General features: G+C 42.3%; 1 protein-coding gene across 1 annotated transcript in view; it reads left to right on the forward strand.

Moving 5' to 3' along the window:
• cacna1ea (calcium channel, voltage-dependent, R type, alpha 1E subunit a) overlaps positions 1 to 20,466 on the forward strand; it is a 116,120-nt gene that overhangs the window by 89,813 nt on the left and 5,841 nt on the right. Inside the window, exons 23-45 of the mRNA XM_085264785.1 lie at positions 1,000 to 1,884; positions 2,982 to 3,226; positions 3,718 to 3,829; positions 5,230 to 5,359; positions 5,830 to 5,889; positions 6,217 to 6,323; positions 6,732 to 6,828; positions 8,838 to 8,998; positions 9,229 to 9,366; positions 10,081 to 10,282; positions 10,556 to 10,720; positions 11,464 to 11,574; positions 11,662 to 11,742; positions 11,823 to 12,008; positions 12,112 to 12,203; positions 13,515 to 13,683; positions 13,805 to 13,932; positions 17,190 to 17,286; positions 18,329 to 18,434; positions 18,526 to 18,633; positions 18,774 to 18,874; positions 20,049 to 20,155; positions 20,275 to 20,440. Of these exons, the coding sequence (XP_085120911.1) occupies positions 1,000 to 1,884; positions 2,982 to 3,226; positions 3,718 to 3,829; positions 5,230 to 5,359; positions 5,830 to 5,889; positions 6,217 to 6,323; positions 6,732 to 6,828; positions 8,838 to 8,998; positions 9,229 to 9,366; positions 10,081 to 10,282; positions 10,556 to 10,720; positions 11,464 to 11,574; positions 11,662 to 11,742; positions 11,823 to 12,008; positions 12,112 to 12,203; positions 13,515 to 13,683; positions 13,805 to 13,932; positions 17,190 to 17,286; positions 18,329 to 18,434; positions 18,526 to 18,633; positions 18,774 to 18,874; positions 20,049 to 20,155; positions 20,275 to 20,440 (3,754 nt within the window). The remainder of the gene's footprint in view (positions 1 to 999; positions 1,885 to 2,981; positions 3,227 to 3,717; positions 3,830 to 5,229; positions 5,360 to 5,829; positions 5,890 to 6,216; positions 6,324 to 6,731; positions 6,829 to 8,837; positions 8,999 to 9,228; positions 9,367 to 10,080; positions 10,283 to 10,555; positions 10,721 to 11,463; positions 11,575 to 11,661; positions 11,743 to 11,822; positions 12,009 to 12,111; positions 12,204 to 13,514; positions 13,684 to 13,804; positions 13,933 to 17,189; positions 17,287 to 18,328; positions 18,435 to 18,525; positions 18,634 to 18,773; positions 18,875 to 20,048; positions 20,156 to 20,274; positions 20,441 to 20,466) is intronic.

The following is a 20,466-nucleotide window of genomic DNA, read 5'->3' on the forward strand; positions in this document are numbered from 1 at the left end:
AAGATGTCTTTTTTATCTATGTTGTGCTTATTGTTTTAATGTTTATTAATGTTGTTTAATTGTTTCTGATACTGTTACCATCTTGTTTGTCAATGTGCTGCTTGGCTCCAGCGGAGACACACACCAAAAGCATCTGGAATCCCTTTAATCTCATTCAGAATATTTTTTTCAAAGCAATGTGGGAATAAATGTGGCATTAATATTTCATTTTATTTATGTGTGCAGAATTCAGAAAATAGTTTCTTCCCTCCAGCTATGAATAATAAATTCACAGCAGCTGGTAAATGGCACGAACAGCCTGGATAGTTGTTTTCACGGCCGCGTCTTTGTGTGCGGCGCCAGTTTGCTGTGTGTCTCCTGGCCTGTTTTGTCTCTGCTTACAAAGCACTAATGTCTTGTTTTCAACCAATCGCTCATTGATAACACGGATCACACAAGAGTCCACGCTCCAGTAAGTAACGCTGTCTGTTCAACTCTCTGAATCTCTCACTCATAGACTCATCCTGTGTGGTGTTCTGTCCGTGCTCTGTCCTGTACCTTCCGACTCTCCAGCATCATTTGAAGCTACATTTCTTTCTAAGACTTATTCCACTGACATCATTTTGCATCTTAGCATTTTTGTTTTTCAAGTCGCACGACAATTCCTGGCTTATTTTTTCACCCAACATCTTCATCGAAAAACAAAAAAGTTGCTTCATGTTGGATGAAGTTTCTCTTTGTAACTGGTAAATCACTCGAACATCAACCCCAAGCACTTGCGGTGTGCTGTGATGTTAATGTGATGTACATGTTTTGACTGCAAACGTACATTTCATAAATCAAAAATTAAAAAATGAAGTTTCAATCAAATCAAATCACCCATGACAGACTTAGATCTATACATTACGACGCTAAAATAAAACCATTTCAGCACGAAAGCTTAAAGAAACCTTATTTTAAACCTGCTTAATGCTTTCTGTCTACGTATGCTGACATCGTACCTCGTTTTCCTTTTTCCAGGGGAAGCCGCAGGAGGCGGCCCTATCTGTACAGGAAACGAGCCATTCACCGCAGCAGGCCTACCTATGCCTGCTCCCTGGAGGAGGCCCATGGCAGTGTCAGGGAGGGCCGCCCACCCCCACCACTCAACCCCTCTAACTCTTTCATGTCCAGGAGAGAGAGAGGAAAGAGGATGACCATGTCAGTGTGGGAGCAGAGGACCAGCCAGCTGCGGAGACACCGCCAGATGTCCAGCCGAGAGATCCTGTTCAGTAGCCCCACCGAAGAGAAAGACGGTCCTCCTGCCTCGAGCCAGGCTCACGTACGTCCACTTTCGCTGCACCGCAAGGCCGTGCAAACACCGTCAGGGAGTATAAAGCATCTGACAGATCCCCTAGCCTCCCCAGCCAAGACCCAGCCTTCAGGCTCCTCCATATCTGTGGATGTACCACTGGATGCAGCTCTGTCTGGTGACATACCCGAATCAGTGGAGCCAGAATCAGCGGATCCCACTGATTCTGTGTTCAGGAACATACCAGAGGCGCCTGATTCAGTGCCCATCCCTCAGAGCAAAAACCTGGATGTTAATCAGAGTCACAAACACGTCAGTGAGCGTCACAGCCCCAGATTGAATGGTGAGCGTCAACACAGGGCAGTAAAGAAGTTCAGACCTCCAGATAATGGGGAGGCACTGACTCCAGACATGGGAGGTCGTGGTGGAAACAGGGGCAGTAAGGACTTGTATCACTATGACCATCAGACCAGGACCAGAAGTCGGGGGTCTTCTCCTGCAAACGGAGGCCAGGCGGCGAGCTGCTCTGTCGTCGGGGACAAGAAGAGTAACCCTGGGAAAGCAGAAGACTCTAAAAACAAAGAAGGAGACGTCTCCAAGCATGAGGAGAGCAGGTGAGACACACAAACAAGTCGTTTTAGTAGCTGAGGTTATTTGGCAGATAAAGTTTAAGGGCGATGGAGTGAAGAAATGGAAAGGGAGAATGCCATCCCAGCAGAGGGCCCAGGTTGGATACATCCCAGGAGATCACATTTTAATCCCAATACTTAATTATGTGACTTGGAAAAAGTGTAGCAACATGTTGTACAATGGAGAAAAAACACAACTTCTAATAAGATATTAAATAAGGGGCAGGGATAGCTCAGTAGGTAAAGTGGTCGCCCCATGATCGGAAGGTCGGCGGTTCGAATCCACTTAACGGCTACCCTGAGGTACCCCTGAGCAAGGTACCGTCCTACACACTGCTCCCCGGGCGCCTGCTTAGTGGGCTGCCCACTGCTTCACTGAGTGAATGGGTCAAATGCAGAGAAAAACAAGTAATTTCCCCATGGGGATCAATAAAGTATCCATTATTATCATTATTATTAAGATAACAAATTAATAGCTTTTTTCGTTCATGCACCTTTGACCATTTTAATGAAATTCAAACCTAATTTAATCTAATATTAGTTTTCAAAAGATAAATCTAACGTTTCTGCGAGGAATCATTGACCGAAGTGTGCGTGGATTTGCAGTTGTTTGAACTAGCATGCCACAGCTTAAGGTCCTTTCATCAACCATTCATTGGCACCTGTACATAAAATTATCTCCCTATTCTCCATCCATGTCAGCAGAGCTGACAAACGATCTGGCAAACAAGATGCAAGAGACGATCTAATCTGTCATGGTTTTTGGTCATTTCATGCCACGTCAGAGATGTTGAAAGGACCGAGGTCAACATTTCACACTTGGCTTTAAACTGCTCTTTTAATTGATCTCAGTATGTTTCCTTTAAGTCTTCATTTGTAAAACTCTCATTTGTGTGACCAGTGACTGAACTGTACTACTCTAATCTCTTCTTATGTCTTTTATACTCAAACTTTTATTTCTTCTCCAGCTTTGGAGTCGATAGATTCGCCACCCAGCAGCAGCTGTCCTGCTGCGAGCGTGTCACAGCAGGACAGCTGCTGCTCACATCTGTCCAGTAACGTGTTCCTCTCTCCATCTCCAGACCGAGTGATAAGAGTGCAGAAGGGGACAGCGCTCCAGCAGATAACCAGAGCCACACTGGTGATCAGTGTCCCCAGAAGCAAGAAGAACCTCCTCAGCCTTCGGAGCCGCCTGCGCCTGCTGTCCCAGAGGACAACAAAGAAGAAACAGAGATGCAGCAGGAACGGGATAAATCTCAGCTGAGCTCCAGCGTGATCGTCGAAGTGCCCAATGTGCAGTCATCTCTCGAGCTCTCCACAATCAAAGGTAATGGACCAAATGTAGATTTGTGATTTTCAGGTAATTTCTTGTTTTCTCTAATGGCTTGTGACGAGGCTGCTCGTATTTGCAGCCTCGTCTGAAAGCTCATCAGTGATCGTTTACGTGGGACTGGTTTCCATTCTCACAGGTGGATGATCTGCAGCTATTATAAACTCAAAAAAGCATTTTTGAAATGTTCTAGTAAAGCTCTGAGTAAGGATGCAGTTATAGGGACGTGCTTGATCTCATATCTATCACACTTAATTTACATTGTAGCCTCCAGAGATAACGCATTCTAGGAAACAGTGAGTCATGTCATCACCTAAGCCGGGCCCCACAGTTCACGGCTTACCACTGCTAGACTTCATCACCTCTCTTTTCTGGTTAAAAGTCGCCACAGAAAACTTTCAGTGTTTAGGTTGGCTTTCTGAGGCTAATGCTGTCCTAGTGGGCAGACTGTGATAAAAACAGAATCTCCTTCTCCTGACCTCCTGCAGTCAACAGTAAGGACCCTGAACAGTGTAAGTCAGAGAAGGAGGAATCAGAAGAGACGAAGCCGGCCAACTCTGTGATCCCAGACAGTATGTTCATCTTCAAACCTGACAACCCGTAAGTTGCTGTCTCTTACATGGACTATTGTATCATGTCTGTGTGACGGGGAATAATAGTGCAGTAGGACTGCAGAGAGTTTGATTAGAAGGTCAATTGCACTCTCGTGTTTCAGAGTCTCCTCTAGTTGCCAGACAACCTCACAGTAAGTAATGCCTGGATTATCTGGGCTTGAACCCATTGGGTTTCAAGCAGCTAACTCTCAAAATACTCTGTTAAATTAACGGTGCATTCAAGTGCACCTTGTAAACCCAAAAGCCAATAATTAAATGGAGAAATAAGTAGTTTAATATGGCTTTAAGTGTCAGTGGTTTTATAAATCTGGCATTTTCTCAGTCTTAAATGAAGATCAAGGGGTTTGTTTTTGAGGTTTCAGTCTTTAAAAGCAAACAATCCATTAAATTAAACAGCTAACAGCTGCAGAATATTCATGCATTCAGGCTGTGAATGTGAAAAACACATGATTGCTGTCAGTGTAGCATGAGTAGAATAATTCATGACATTTTGCAAAAACTGGTGGTCCAGTCAAATGTAGCGACACACTTGGATTTAACCCTTTAAAGTCAAAGTGTTTGATTCATGAGTTTTAGTACATTTTTGAGATTTCTGTGTTATGTTTTGTTTTGTTTTTTCGGACAAAAAGCAAAATAAGCAAAACTAAAAATTGCAAAAAGGCCAACAATATGATAAACATTTAAAATCATTTATGCAAATTAACATTTTCTCTAAATTATTTCGTGGTTCAGGCTTTAAAGGGTTAAATCCACTTAGCTGTTTGTTTCGTTACCTGTGCCACTTAACTTCAATATTTAATATGAGATCATCTTAAAATGCAACAACACAAAATGCTGTCAGTAAATATTCCTGTGCAACTGTTGCTAACACAACGCTCTGCAGTGTGTCACCCTTTAATACCTGTGGCAAACCTGTGGCATTTACTGAGATCAGCTCTGTGACGTGTTATGCATCGTCATGAAATGACAGTCAGAAACATTTCTTCAGAGACGCCTTTCAGAGCGAAGTTTTCTAGCTGTGAGATGTCGCAGACAGCAAACTGAGGAAGAAGCTGCAGCTCTCACTCTTGTGTTCTGATAAAGATGATCAGGCACTCAACAGAAATGTTTCTCGGATGTGTCATGACTCTAAATCCTCTTAATTTATCTTTTATTTAGTTGCTTTTCAGTCTGAAACAGCACAGCTTGGTGACATGAGGAGAAGTTGGAACCGAATGGGATATTTGTTTGAAATGAACAAAAAAGAAAACAAAATGTAGATTTTTTTTTAATTCTCCATTTTCATATGAATTTGTAATCCTTTCATATTAGTGTATAAACTGTGGCTAAACGTTTAGTCTTCTTCTTTGCCTGTGCCTTACGTGGTCTCCACTCTGCTCTCTCCAGTGTGCGTCGAGCGTGTCATTATGTGGTGAACCTCAGGTACTTTGAGATGTCCATCCTTCTGGTCATTGCTGCTAGTAGTATCGCACTGGCTGCTGAGGACCCTGTAGCCACCTCGTCGCACTGGAATAAGGTTTGTGTTCACACTAATGTACGAATCACCTGTCTGAGGCAGGTGTTGCACGATTGTCTCAGTGGAGGATCCAGTCTTTCTGCTTTTTTAATCACTCTCATCCTGAGATACGAGTTCGATCACGCTTTATCAGCACTGTGGGTTTCTCAGCTCCCCTCAGGTAAGCAGATTAAATATCATTAAGAACAGAAGGGAAAAAATCCTTAAACTGTTTTGCAAAAGGCCGCTTGATGGGGGGGGCAATTATATCTGATGAGTGTGGCAAATGAGGTCTGAAACACACTGAGCCTGGTTATTCACTGGAGGAGCGGGGCTAATCCTGTGCTGCATTAATGTCATTTGAGGGGACTTTTTCCTGCTAAGCGACTATCAGGAAGCATATGAAAGAAAAAACATTGTGAAATTGTTTTCTGCGCCCTTTGTGTGTCATCTCGGATATTTCTAAAGCGTCTCTGGCTGTGACTTTACAGGTTCTGCGCTATTTTGACTACGTGTTCACTGGAGTCTTCACGTTTGAAATGATAATAAAGGTGAGTTATTATGAAAAAATGTCAGAAGAAATGCTGCTGAATCATGTAAATGTATCTAATGGGTTTAAATTCAAAGACATCCTGTGGTTTAGCTGGATGAGTTCAGCAACAGACAGAACAAACACAGAAAAACGGTTTCTCATGAAAACATATCTGACTACCAAAGAAGTTGAAGTAACCAGTTTTATGTTAGAATTACGACCCTCTGCTGTGTTTCAGCCTTGAAGTAACAAACATGGATTTATTGCAGCAAGTTGAGGGCTGTAATCTTTCCTCGCTGACTCATTATCACCTCTAACTCGCCGCCTGGCTCTGTGCTGTCTCCAGATGATTGATCAGGGTCTGCTCCTCCACGATGGCTCCTACTTCAGAGACCTGTGGAACATGCTCGACTTCGTCGTGGTGGTGGGAGCGCTGGTGGCCTTCGCCCTCACGTCAGTCACGTGATTTATTTTTATTAGTCTCATGAGCTAATCATATGTCTTAACACAAAAGTGTCTCTAAATCAACTGTAAGTTATCTTTTGCATCACAGTCTGTTCCATTTCCTTTATGGGTTTGTAACTGTTGTTATAAATGTCCCTCTCTCCTGCTTTAACTGTCTGTGGATGATGCCTCTGTGGGATTGACCAGCAGCAATGTGATGGGGTAAAAGACTAAGAAAAGTCCTCTCTTATGAAAAATACTAACTTTAAATGTAGTCATTTAAATTTCTGCAGAATGCCAAATTAGTAAAACGTGTTATACATGTTGTGACATGTTGTTGTGGGTTAAAGGTGGAAAAGAAGAAGAAGAGGCCAAAATGGGGCATTAACGATGTTCACGCTGTGTGTTTCTGTACAGAAATAACAAAGGACGGGATATCAAAACCATCAAATCTCTGAGGGTGTTGCGCGTCCTCAGACCACTGAAGACCATCAAGAGGCTTCCTAAACTAAAGGTGTGAAATGCTTTTGACTGTAGTTGGCTTATTTGTCTGTTTTGGTTTTGATGAGGCAGTTCATTAAAAATATATATACTCTTATACCAAAGAGAAATCAAATTAAATAAAAATTTAAAAGACAGAATTTAAATTTGGTAAAAATGTTGACAGTCACATACATTTGTATGTCAGAGCTCAAGCATGAACTTGCACGTTGCTTCAGGTTTAGAGTTTCCTTTGTTTCCTGTTATGTCAGTTCACTTTTATTTATGTAGCACTAAATCCCAACAACAGTTACGTCGTGGTAAGACCCGACGATAACACGGAGAACGTTTATGCCTGCGTTAGCTGTGTACTACAACAGGTTACATATGCAATGGTCCTTCAAACCTGCGCGCGCGACCCGGTCACTGCGCACAGGAACTCTGCGCTGCGCACAAAAAAGCTCAACCACAATTGAAATTAAAATAAATACGTAACATTGTGTTGTTTTGCAGTGTGAGTCAGTAAGTGACCGGTGACTTATAATGCGATTCACATTAGTGTTATGCAGCTGTGACAGCGTCCTTATGTGCCGCCACCAGTGTTTTAGCTAGCAAAGCAGCATGGCCGATGTGGAGTGAAGACACGCTAATGACAACGCTACAGCCAGTGGCGATGTGAGCAGGACAGACGGAACAATTGACGGGAAAAGTGTGGACTTCAAACTAAATACCAGCTTTTATAAAACGAGAGTTATTATTCATTATGTTTTTTATTGTGTTTTTTTTTCTGAATAGTGTCGTTGTTTTTTTTTACCACGGGAAGAAAGCGCTCTGCCTGTGAGTTTAAAAAAACAACCCCACCCTTTCCTATTGGTGGAAAAATATCCCATGTCAACCAATCAGAAAATGACATGGCGACGCAGCATTTGGTTGTTTAGGAAGAGCGAAAGAGAGAGAGTTTTGAGATGTTAGAGATTTGTGACGTTTAGCGTGCTTGGAGTCTACAGTCAGTGTGTTGTGTAGCAGACAGTTTTGCTGTGTGTGTCAGAACAATGAGGTGACTGCTGAATGTGCTGCCAAAAAGCTACTAAAGGCAGATTACAATGTAAATACTGTCTCCAGGTTAAAAACAGGTGGAGTGATACACCTGCTGCTGTCGGGCCTGCAGGTATCAGGCTCCTCCGAGTGGCACAAATAATTTGTGTGGCATCCTATTTGATGCACAACAGCTGATTGTTCTGTAAATAGTTATTTAAAAAAAAACGCATTGACTGCATTTTTAGATAAATAGCTGCAAATAACTTTGTTGTTTGCAAAATTCAGTTACTTTTTTTAAACTAGTAACTATAATTAATTACTTTTTCAAAATGGCTTGCCCAACATTGGTCATTATATACTGTATTTTGCAGACAAAGAGTTACAGGACTCTCTCCCAGACCACAGCAGGAACTTCACGCAGAGCTTTATAAAAACATGTTAAGTGTGTTTTCAAAATTGCAATTCAACCTATTTTACTTCCAGTAGTGCCAACATGCTACAGGTCATGAACAAGATTTTTCATTGTTAAGTGAGTTATAGCACTTAATTAAAAGTACTATAACAGAAATGCTGTAATTTGATTATTTTAATAAACCATGTAACTTGGATGGATTTGATGCTGGCGGGACCACAGTGCATGCACACGTCTGCTGCTGCTCACAGTGGTCCTGAGCTCAGGGAGTTTTTGCTCTGACACATGAGGAATTAGACGGAACCTTGCACATGAGGGTCTGTTCTGTGTTTTTCTTATAACTGTTTGTTGCAAACCAGAGAGAACAGAAACCAAATGAACAGACAGACAAGAGTAATAAAGCATGAGCAGCAAACTGTGAGCACTGAAGCGTGGAGACCCGTTCTAACTGATCAGATCTCCATCAGAAAGCCTGGAGAAGTATTGCTCAGCACCACTGTAAAAATAGCGAGGTGGTCTGGCTTCCTGGAAGCAAAATATAAAGAAGCGGGGACTGGCCATGGTTGATCAGTATCCGTGTTCCTCTCTTCCAGGCGGTGTTTGACTGCGTAGTGACGTCTCTGAAGAACGTCTTCAACATCTTAATCGTCTACAAGCTTTTTATGTTCATCTTTGCCGTCATCGCTGTTCAACTCTTCAAGGGGAAGTTTTTCTACTGCACCGATAGTTCGAAGGACACAGAGAAAGACTGCCAGTAATGCTCTCTTATATCTCTACATTTTATACATTAAATTGTAACTTGAGGAGAATGCGGTTAATAAACCTGAATGTGTAAGCGTGATGGTATGAACGTCTGTGTGTTGAGTCGGGTGTGGTTGAAGTTGAGGCTGAGGGTGGGAGGTGAAGCAGGGGGCAAAGGGAAACCAAGACCAGTGACGACAATGACAAAAACAACCTCACCACGATGGTTGTATGTTCCTTCAGGGGTTACTATATTGACTACGGGAAAGACAAGAAAGAGGTGAAGAGAAGAGAGTGGAAGAGGCATGAGTTCCACTACGACAACGTCATCTGGGCGCTCCTTACTCTCTTCACGGTTTCCACTGGAGAGGGATGGCCTCAGTGAGTTAACTTTAGATATTCGTGCCAATTTCAGCTTTCTTTCATTGGAGCCTTGTTTAATTTTATGTGCATTTATAACAATTTAACATCTGGCTTGTCCTCTGGTTCCAGTGTGACCTTTCATGAAGGAAATTTATTAGATGTGATTCATTCAAGAACTATATTGCAATTTTTTAATCTCAGGCTACAGATTAAACGGGGCTCGTGGGTTTGCACTGTCCCAGCCCTTCTTAATTGGCAGTTGCCAGGAAATAAACCTCTGGAAATGATTTCCTCAGCCACTTAGGAAATTGGTATTTGCTCTCCATCCTGGCGAACAAATTCTTAAAAACAATTTCAGAAGAAAAAGCTGCTGCAACACATGATCTAATAATGTTCAGAAAGAGAAAGTTTCCTGCACAGAGTAACGCTTTCTGGCACAACTTCACTACTTCCAGGAGGCACGGAGAAGAAGGCTGAAGCTCCAGCAGCGCTTCTAGACTTTGTTGTTTTTGCTTGAGCAGCATTTTGGTCTGCAGCCTTCATCAGGGGCGTCACCGATGACGAAACGCTCTTTACACTACAGGCGTTGCTGGAGCTTCTTCAAAATTTCCTCCACACACCGTCCTAGGACCGATATGAAGGCTGATATAAAGGCTGTTTGGTTCTTGTCGGTCATGGTTTGATTAGCATCTATATCAGCATTGGTTTAGCATTGCACCGCTGCTTTCCCAGGGTTCTGCAGCACTCTGTGGATGTGACAGAAGAGGACAGAGGTCCGAGCCACGGCAACAGGATGGAGATGTCGATCTTCTACGTCATCTACTTTGTCGTCTTCCCGTTCTTTTTCGTCAACATTTTTGTGGCTCTCATCATCATCACCTTCCAGGAGCAGGGAGATAAGATGATGGAGGAGTGCAGCCTGGAGAAGAATGAGGTGATGACATGCAGGAATCAGTATTGGTACAATCTAGTGAAATTAAATATGCTAGTTAGGATGCTGCTCGCAGCTCTTCTTGGCAGTCAATAATGTTAAAGATCAGACATGGAAAAGCCCCATCAATCAAAAATACAGCACACAATTCATTCTCTTAGAGTCAGCGAGTCTTTTGCTTTTGTCTAATCAGAATTTCCTCACATTTATTTTACGGCACAGCTGATTCTTTGTGCTTACTGCCGTGTTTTAACTGTGGTTCTCTCTGTATTTCAGAGGGCATGCATAGACTTTGCCATCAGCGCCAAGCCCCTGACCCGATACATGCCGCAGAATCGGCACACGTTCCAGTACCGTTTGTGGCATTTCGTTGTGTCGCCTTCGTTCGAGTACACCGTCCTGGCCATGATTGCGCTCAACACTATCGTGCTGATGATGAAGGTGAGGAAAAGGAGGAAACGACAGGAAAGAAATCAGAGAACTTATTAAATTTTGCATTTTTTAATGAGAGCAGAGCATTAGATTAGTGATAAATGAAAGCAGAAGCGCTATTATCTGCCTCACGTCTTTCCTTTCTCTGCAGTGACTTAGTCTGGTGTGTTATTTTCCACACATCCATTTGCTGATAGGAAAGCACACCTTGCATCACTTCTCGGCAACATATTCTGTGATGAAAGTGCGACTGTTAACACTTTGGGTTTAAAATAAGCCGAGATGCGTCACTCTGCGGTAAAATAAAGGATGTGCTCGTCTCTCGGCGCCGCCTGAACGCGCTGTGATGTTTGCGTTTGGATCTGCTGATGTTTTTGCAGTATTTATTTTCTGATCTGGCCTCTTCTGGGGTTGTGCTGGTTGTTCAGACAGACAGGCGCTCAGTGACTCAGCCTGTATTAAATATTGATCTATAATGTCCGTGCGCTGCTATTTTGCATGACCTCATTAACTGTGGCCGCCGCCCCTAGAGGAATGACTCCTTTTATAGTGCGACAGATGAGAGGTGCAGAGACAGAGGCACTATTTATGGGTCTGTAGGAATCTTCCATCAACCTGCAGATCTACAGAGTGCAGGGTTCACACCCATCAGAGAGGAGGTTGATGCGCAGTGAACAGGCTGGAAAACGATCCACTTCTCCTCATAATAAAGATCACTTTATATTTACATGTTGCCGCTTTTGCGTTTCCAGTATTACTCTGCCCCGCCGGCGTACGAGGCTGTGCTGAAGCACCTGAACACGGCTTTCACTGTTCTCTTCTCTGTCGAGTGCATCCTTAAGATCTTGGCCTTTGGCTTTCTGGTGAGAGGAGACAAAAACACGCAAAGCCTTAGAGTGAATTCAACAAGTGTTTGGAAATGACTCAGAGCAGCTTTCCTGTTTCAACAGAACTACTTTCGAGACACGTGGAACATTTTTGACTTCATCACCGTTTTGGGCAGCATCACTGAGATCGTGGTAGACCTGCAGGTAAAAAAAAAAGCACTATTCCTCTGCTTCAATATGCTGTCACAGTATTCAACTTCTCCCATCTTGTGTCTCTCTGCCAGTTTGTTGATACGATCAACATGAGTTTCTTGAAGCTGTTCCGAGCAGCCCGTCTGATTAAACTGCTGAGACAAGGCTACACCATCCGTATTCTGTTGTGGACCTTTGTTCAGTCCTTTAAGGCTTTGCCCTACGTCTGCCTGCTCATTGCCATGCTCTTCTTCATCTATGCCATCATTGGCATGCAGGTGAGAAGTTCCCCTGCATCCTAGGTGTATTTTTATGGTGAAATAAATCCTTCAGAGCAACAGTAAGTTTGTCCTCGTTTGCCTGTTTGTGTGTGTCAATCAGGTGTTTGGGAACATTAAGTTGAACGAGGAGACGCACATTAACCAGCACAACAACTTTAAATCCTTCTCTGGTGCTCTGATGCTGCTATTCAGGTAGGACACTTCAGTACCTGCAACCTGATTAAAATAGATGCACTATTGGAAGCTATGTAATCTAAAAATGTGGGTTCAGTTAACAGCGCTCCAGTTCCAGTAAATAAGTTTCTCTATTGTAGTCTGAATTATGTCGCGAGATTACAGTAGCGAAGAGCTTTACTGTCCCAGTGTCCCCGGGGCTACCCTGAGTCAAGTGCACTGAACTTCTTACCTTGTTATCAAATTGCTTGGCAGAGTTTTGACAGATTAGTGTAAACAGATGTCTGGAAGAAAGTGTTGAGTGATTGAGTTGTGTTGATGTCTCATGGTGGAGTTCAACATTGTTCTCATGTGGCATAAATTTGAAGGATGACTGTGTGGCAGGTAAGGTAGGACCCAAGTGCAGGAGAAACTCCGAAAGAAACTCCGAGGCAGCAGAACTACCGGAGTAGACAAAATAATTCTAGATAAGCAGAAACTAAGAACCACGGACCACACGGCGCATACAGGAAACTGAGACAATAGACACACAGGCAACAGGTGGGAACACAGCTGATACTAATAAGAGACTAAAGGGAAAGCAAAACATAACACACAGGACAATCGACTGTCAAAATAAAACAGGAAGTAAAAAACACCAGGAGTCCAGGACTGAGACATGCCAGCTTCACAGAGCTAACACAGCAGGGGAGACAGAGGTAAAAAACTGTAATCCTGTGTAAAACGTAAATAAGAACAAATGAAAATCTCATCTATATGTTATTTACAGTAAAACACAAAAATGTCTCAGGAGAGCTGGGACAGGAAACTAGGACACCAAAGGAAACATGAGCAAACAAAAGAAACATCAATGAAAAATGGGCAAACTGGGTTGTTGACTCATACATTCAGGACATGTCAAGGTTTTAGTCTATTAAGTATTTAGTGCAACGTTTAGAAACATTACACAGTGCAAAAGAAACAACTGCATAAATTAGCATTATTTCCGTCACATTACAGAACAAATAGGACGGCATCCTCTTTACAGTAAGGACAAATCTGTGCTTGCCCACTAACTGCACTCAGCTTTTATCTGCAGATAGTTGTGGTGATCAGCTGGTTGTCCAGAAGTTTACCGTGCACGTTCATTGGACAGGGTCGCAGTTTTCTCTAACCAGTGTTTTCCTTCGTGTGGCTGCAGTTTTATCCACTAAACAACTAAATCTCGCATCTAAAAGCTGTTTCTGAAATGGAGCTGCAAGTCTTACTCTGGTTGCACCCTCCAGATGGCAGGCATGACTGTGTCCTGACAACTACTTCCCCCTGGTGTCGTTTAATGTTTGTATCCAGGAGTGCTACTGGGGAGTCGTGGCAGGAAATCATGTTGTCTTGTCTGGGAGGACAGAAGTGTGAAACGGACCCGTTGCTCCAATCAGAGTCGACAGACCCGGAAGGGGGCTGTGGTTCCGACTTTGCCTATTTCTACTTTGTTTCATTCATCTTTTTTAGCTCCTTCCTGGTAAGAGAAAAAAAATCTTGGCCATTGCTCGTCCCTTTATTTATTTGCAACAAGAATAATCATAGTTTTTCCCACAGCACGTTTGGCACATTTATATGCAGCTTGTGCTTTCTCCATTCAGATGCTGAATCTGTTTGTGGCTGTAATCATGGATAATTTTGAATATCTCACCCGAGACTCGTCCATCCTGGGTCCCCACCACCTAGATGAGTTTGTTCGAATCTGGGGGGAGTACGATCGAGCTGCCTGGTCAGTATCCTTGAGTCTTTACTCCAGTTTACACACAAAGTTGATCTACTGGTGGTATTATGATTATGATATGATGTGGAAACCTGTGATATAATACATGAACTGGTCTCTGACACTTTTAAAAGAGCACGTTCACATATTTTTACTTTAAGGGAATAATGAGATTTCATTTCAAGTGCTCTCTGGTAACGCTCATGAGTATTCCCTGTGGGCAAGTTACTTTGAAAAAGTAATTAATTATAGTTACTAGTTACTTCTTCAAAAAAGTAACTGAGTTACAAGATTCTAAAAGTAATTAATTACTTGAAAAGTAACTATTGCTTTACTCTGGGGTTCAGGGTATAATTGGCCATTTTTAACTACTTTTGATTTTCCCTCCACATTCCACCTTTAAAAACTGCCTTACTCAGTAGTGCTTACTTACTTTGCCTTGTTTGGTATCATCCTTTTCAGCACAGCCTCACGTGGCTGAAGTTACAGTCATGTTCTCATTTTGACAGACTGTATTAACGCAATTGATCTAAAATCAGACAAAAAACATAAAATCAGAGTAGAAAGTTATATTTTTTACTGTAACAACCACAAACATGTTTAATGAATCATATTTCTTAACTTTAAATGCAAATAGAAATTATTAATTTTAAAATCCTGTGTACAACTTTGGCAAACAACAGAACAATCAGCTGTTCTTCAGTAAGATGCCACAAATTATTTGTGCCACTCCAAAAAAATAAGAGGTCTCGCTGCGCTGTCTTTAGACAGTAAACGTGACAAAACTATTGAGGAAAAAATAAAAATATTGTTTATCATGACTCTGGTTTTACGCGGCCTATCAACACAATTTATAAACTGGTATATATCACCTTGTTGCTTTGTCTTTAAATGGTCATGTGATTGGCTTACCACGACTACTTTACTCTTCCTCAGTCAAACAGCAGCACTGATGTGGTTGTTTTGCCCCCTGAGCTCCAGGTGTTTTGCCAAAAAGCTGTAGCGCCCAGATTACTTACATGCGGTAAGCTGAACACAGCTTCAACCGTCTGTTTGTTGAAAAATAGTAACGCGACCGCATTTTCTTGTTGGTAACGGTAACGGCGTTGTAACGATAGAAATAGTAATTAGTTAGATTACTAGTTACTGAAAAAAGTAGCGCCGTTAGTAACGCCGTTATCACTGGTAATGCTTGTTAATTAGACAAGAGGAGAAGAAAGTTTCTCTGCAGTCGTGAAAAAATGGTGAAAAATTCTCCACCAAATTAGCAGCAACTTGCAACCTTCACAAGTATGATGCAGAAATGTGAAGCATGAATCGCACTACTTAGAGAATGGCCGTATACATTTATTGTTTGCACCTTAAACGTGCGAACAATAAACATATTTGGATATTAATGGTTGAATATCTTTTGTCTGATACGTCTCATGGATAGGATCCACGTTATGATTACACAGCCCAATTCCAAAACCTGAAATGCTGCGTGAAATGTAAATAATAACAAAATCCAATGGTTTGTCAGTCTCATATACCCATATTTTATTTACAATAAAACACATAAAATGTGATTATTTAATGAAAATGATGAGCTTATTTTGGATTTTATGACAGCAGCACGTTGAGCAAAAACAGCTGTTACTAAAAAGAAACAGCTGGGGGAATGTTTAGCAACTAATTGCTGGGTTAGTTAGTAACAGGTCAAATACATTATTGGGTCTAAAAAGGGATCTCAGAGAGTCTGCGGAGCTTGGAAGGAAAGTGTCTGGACTTCTTTACTTCTTCTTTATCACACGAGCAGAAACTTCGGCTGATTGTGACCTACACCCGTCTCCACACCTCGGCTCGTGTGATTAGGTAGAGGATCATTTAGGGGGTCCATTGTCCACTATTTGACCCTAGAGCTGAAGAAGCTTCTCGGATGAGAGGTGAAACATCTTCAAGCAACCTAAAGAAGTCCAGATGCTTTTCTTTCCAAGCTCCTTAGACTACGAGGACTTCACAGGCATCTCAGAGAGGCAGAATTATACAGAGGTTCAACCATCTCCAAACAACTGCATCTACAAATGTGGAAAATGTTCAAAATATCCATCCACCTATCGATCCTGGTATATCTGTTATAATCATCCTGTGATATCTGTTACATGTTCGATCTGCAGACCACAGTGGGTTTAGCAAAGCAAACAATAACTAACTCTCTTTCTTCAGGACTTGGGAAATGTGCGAGTGACCTGTGTCTGCTGGAAGTATTACTGCTTTATTTAAAAATCAGACGATTAAGAATCGATTAATGTGATTTATTCACCACCAATTTATTGTTGCAATTTCTAAAACTGCTGAGTTAGAGGACAGCGCCTCATTGGCCCTTATTGTGCACTATAGTATGAGTCTGTAATTACACCGTGACTAAAGACTTGTATGTTTTTCCCAGTGGTAGGATCCACTATAAGGAGATGTACAAAGTTGTACGCACTATCTCACCTCCCCTGGGCTTTGGAAAGAACTGCCCCCACAGGGTGGCTTGCAAGGTTTGGTTCCCCCATATCAACAAACCTCCCCTCTGCCTCTTTGATGTTGGATCCTTCCTGACTTCCTCTTTTCCTGCCTTTCCTTCCCTTCACCAACTGTGACCCCCCCTCCCCGCCGCTTGATCGTTAGGGGCGTGTTAATCGGGTCAAAGAATGGCAATAATTCAGTCTTAGGGTACTAAGGCACATGACGTTCCTCAATTTCCACACAGCTGTAAATCAGTAGATACACTTTAATTACACTAAAACCCCTCTGTGAGGCTTCGAGTCTCATTTTGATACAATAATTGACCAGTTTGAGGGAGTCCAGTGTCTTTCTACCTTTTGGATCTGGTTTAAAGGTGTTTGTCATTCTTCCCACTCCCACACAGCACAGCCCAATGTAAGTATTTAGTATTTACACCAGATCCAGCAAGGCTGTCATTCCTTTTCTCATCCTGTCCAAGGTTTTCTCCTTTCCCAGATTTCTATGCCCCGTTGGCAGCATAGAAAGAAAACAACCTGCTTTAGTCTCCTCGTGTGTGATTGCCTGGAATAATCCTTTCTCTTGTATCTCCTCTATTCTTGTTCCTCTTTTTTTACCCCTCTTTTTCCTCCACCATCCCTTGGGACTGCACTTCCCCTACACCTCCATCGTCTTTCAATTTCTCCTCCACCTCCAACATCGTCCACTTCATTTCCCTTCCCTTTCCTCTCTTTTTTGTCATTCCCTCATTCTTCATGGCTACCTGGCGCCCCCAGTGGTCGTATCCATTACACTGACATGTATGAGATGTTGACCAACATGTCACCACCTCTAGGCCTGGGCAAGAAATGCCCCTCCAAGGTGGCATATAAGGTAGACTGAACACCAAGACTAACAGGCACCACCTTCATATTTCAATCAGCAGAGATGAGCTCTGTAAAACATCATTTTGTGTGTCCCACACTGAAAAAGGCAAAGCGTTTTTGTGTGTGTCGATCATATGATGCAGTATTGCTTGTTAAAGCAGTTTTAAGTTTGCGTTTGTGTCCACTGGGGCATGGTTGGCGCTACAGTAATGATTTGCCTGTTTGCTTTGCATCCTGGCAGAGAACTCGGACGGATGAAAGACAGATTGTTACTGCTGTTGATTATTTAGCCAGAGAGGGGACGTAAACGAGAAAGTTGTTAAACATCGACATGCTGGATCTGCTGGCGTCTGTTGTCAGATGATCTCACGGCGTTCATACTTTAGTTTCTTCCATCTACCTGTCTGCATGTGCCTCCTGCCACAGCCTCTTGTTGCCTCGTTGTTTTGTGCGCTTTATGCATGCTGTTTGAGTGAAGCTGCAAGCATGCTCCATCGCATGTGTTTGTTTTTTTAACCTTCAAGTATAGAAGGACAAGAGAGGGCAAGTAAAAGAATATTTTTTTTGGGCTATCTGTCTTATTTCTGTCTTATTTTGGCATTAAATACAAATGTTGTCTTCATTTAAAGAAATAATGATCCGCTTGCCTTTTCTCTCCTCCTGTATTGATCACAGTAATCTCATTCAAAGTGGATTTAACTAAAACAAATTTAAAGCTAAGCTACAGGGAAACCGTTTCCCGTTAATTATCCCCATGTTAGATATGTAAATATATCTAAATGAGGAACACTGATATCAAGTTGTTTTTTATAATGAATGTGATGTTTTGGCTTTCGTAACTGTTCATCTCTGCAATGTTTTGATTTTAACATTTGCTAAATTAGTATTTGGAAAATTAGCTTGAGTACACGTACCTCTGCATCAGAATTCGTGTAGCGATAAGCAGTCACAGCCGTCGTTGCTCAGGTTGCACTGTGCCATGTTGTGCCATGTTGCCGGCTGGTATTGTGAATTATGACTGACTATGAAACCTCTGCTGATGTCAACAGAGACTCGTTCTGATGAACATGCCTGTGGACGATGACATGACGGTCCACTTCACCTCCACCCTGATGGCCCTCATCCGCACTGCTCTTGAAGTCAAGATAGCCAGAGGTTAGACAGAAACAGACACACCGTGCATTTATTTAAATGTGGGTCAGTTTCTATGTCTAATTTTGTGTTTTGGGCATTTTTTTATCTGAAGGAGGGGAAGATAGGAATCAGATGGATTTGGATCTGCAGAAGGAGATTAGTGTGATCTGGCCTCATCTCTCTCAGAAGACGCTGGACCTACTGGTTCCAATTCACAAAGGTAAAATCAACATCATGACTTACCAGTAAAAAAATATATTGCATTACCCTACGAGCCATCACCGGCGTTATTTCAGGAAAATAGTTTCAGTTTGATAGAGGTGGATAATATCTCACTGCTTTCTGCCTTCTCCTTTACAGCCAGTGACATGACCATAGGTAAGATCTATGCTGCCATGATGATCATGGACTATTACAAGCAGAGCAAAGCCAAGAAGCTTCGACAGCAACTGGAGGAACAGGTGCTTTTTTTAAAATTGCTCATCTTGCTGAACCGCCACTGATGTTAATGTGCCATAGTTACATATTAAATTAGGCTCTTAGGGTTATTATTTTTAAATGTGCGTCATCTCCAAGCCCAGTATTAAAGTAAAACTTAACTTAATCAGACGAAATATAATTGCATGTGCTGTGGTTTGCAGAGTAAAAGGCCCAAATGCAGGAGGTGAGGCAGGCAGAATAAAAGTCCACATTCAGCACAAAGCAGACATCCACAGGCTCGCAGGAAACCAGAGGAAGAGAGCAAACACATGTTACAACAAAGACATTACACACTCACTGGTCACTTTATTATTAGGTGCATCTTTCCAGCAGTGAGTTGCACTTCAGCTCCAGATGCTGCAAACATTCCTCAGAGATTCTGGTCCATGTTGACATGATGGACTTGCACAGTTGGTGTGAATCTCTTGTTCCACAGCACAGTGAAGGTGCTCTACTGGATTGAAATCTAGTGATTGTGGAGACCGTTTGAGTACAAGGAATTTATCCTGTTTGAGAAACTAGTTTGAGATTATTTGATCTTTTAAACACAGAAACCAAAACCCAGTAACATCCCAAAACTGAAATGCTTCACAGCAAAGGGCCTAAAATGAAACATACAGGTCAAGACTCCAGTGCTATCACAGCACTCTGCATACAGCTTCACAAAAATCTGAACCGTAAAACATAACCACTCGCAGGGACCGTGCCAACATGGCCACAAGATCAGTCCCTTATACCCACAGCTTCACAGCTGTCGAGGACCGTTTGCAACTTTCACCTTCTCACGGTAAATGAGGACGACCCTACAGAGGTTAAATGCCTGGGCCTCTTCATCAGTTTTTATAAGTGAAGAAGCCTCTTGGATCAGAGGTGAAATGTCTTGAAGAAGCTAAAGAGAAGTTCAGTTGGAACTCAACTCAGGCTCTTAAGACTATCACGACCCATCATGACCCGAATGACCGAGAACCTACAGACATTCAAAAAATGCTTTAAAAGCAGCACTGAGCCGCATAAAAACACATAAAACAGCTGTTTAAATAGTTGACATATGTATCATAAGCAGTGTTGTTAGGAGGCCCTTTGATTTTCATGTTTCTTACCCTAGTATGTTTATCCTAGTGACCTGTTTCCATATGTTTCTTTGTCTCCTCGTAGAAACACGCTCCAATGTTCCAGCGTATGGATGCTTCCTCTCTTCCACAAGAAATCCTATGCAACGCCAAATCCCTGTCATTCCTAAGGCATAGTGCTGGATCTGCTCTGTAAATATTAAACTTTTAATCTCCTCCAAAAGTTACTAGCTTTCAGTTATTTATGATGGCAGAGAATACAAATTCTGGTTGTTGAAGCAAACCCATGATATTTTTCTGCGTCCACTTAGTACCAGAGGAGGTTTTGTGGCACTCAGCCCGATATCTCCCCAAGAGATGTTCCTGCAACCGCTGTCCCGCCCCAGAGAGGAGAAAGAGGAAGACGATGAAGATGATTACCATTCGCCCTACCACCCCTACCGCATTCACCACCACCATCATCATTTACACACACTGGTAACAACTATGAAATCGAAATCATC

Source organism: Mchenga conophoros, linkage group LG23 (genome assembly GCF_057382185.1).
Source record: "Mchenga conophoros isolate Kocher_MC1m ecotype Shallow Benthic linkage group LG23, M_conophoros_male_GT1.1, whole genome shotgun sequence".
Classification (NCBI taxonomy): Eukaryota; Metazoa; Chordata; class Actinopteri; order Cichliformes; family Cichlidae; genus Mchenga; species Mchenga conophoros.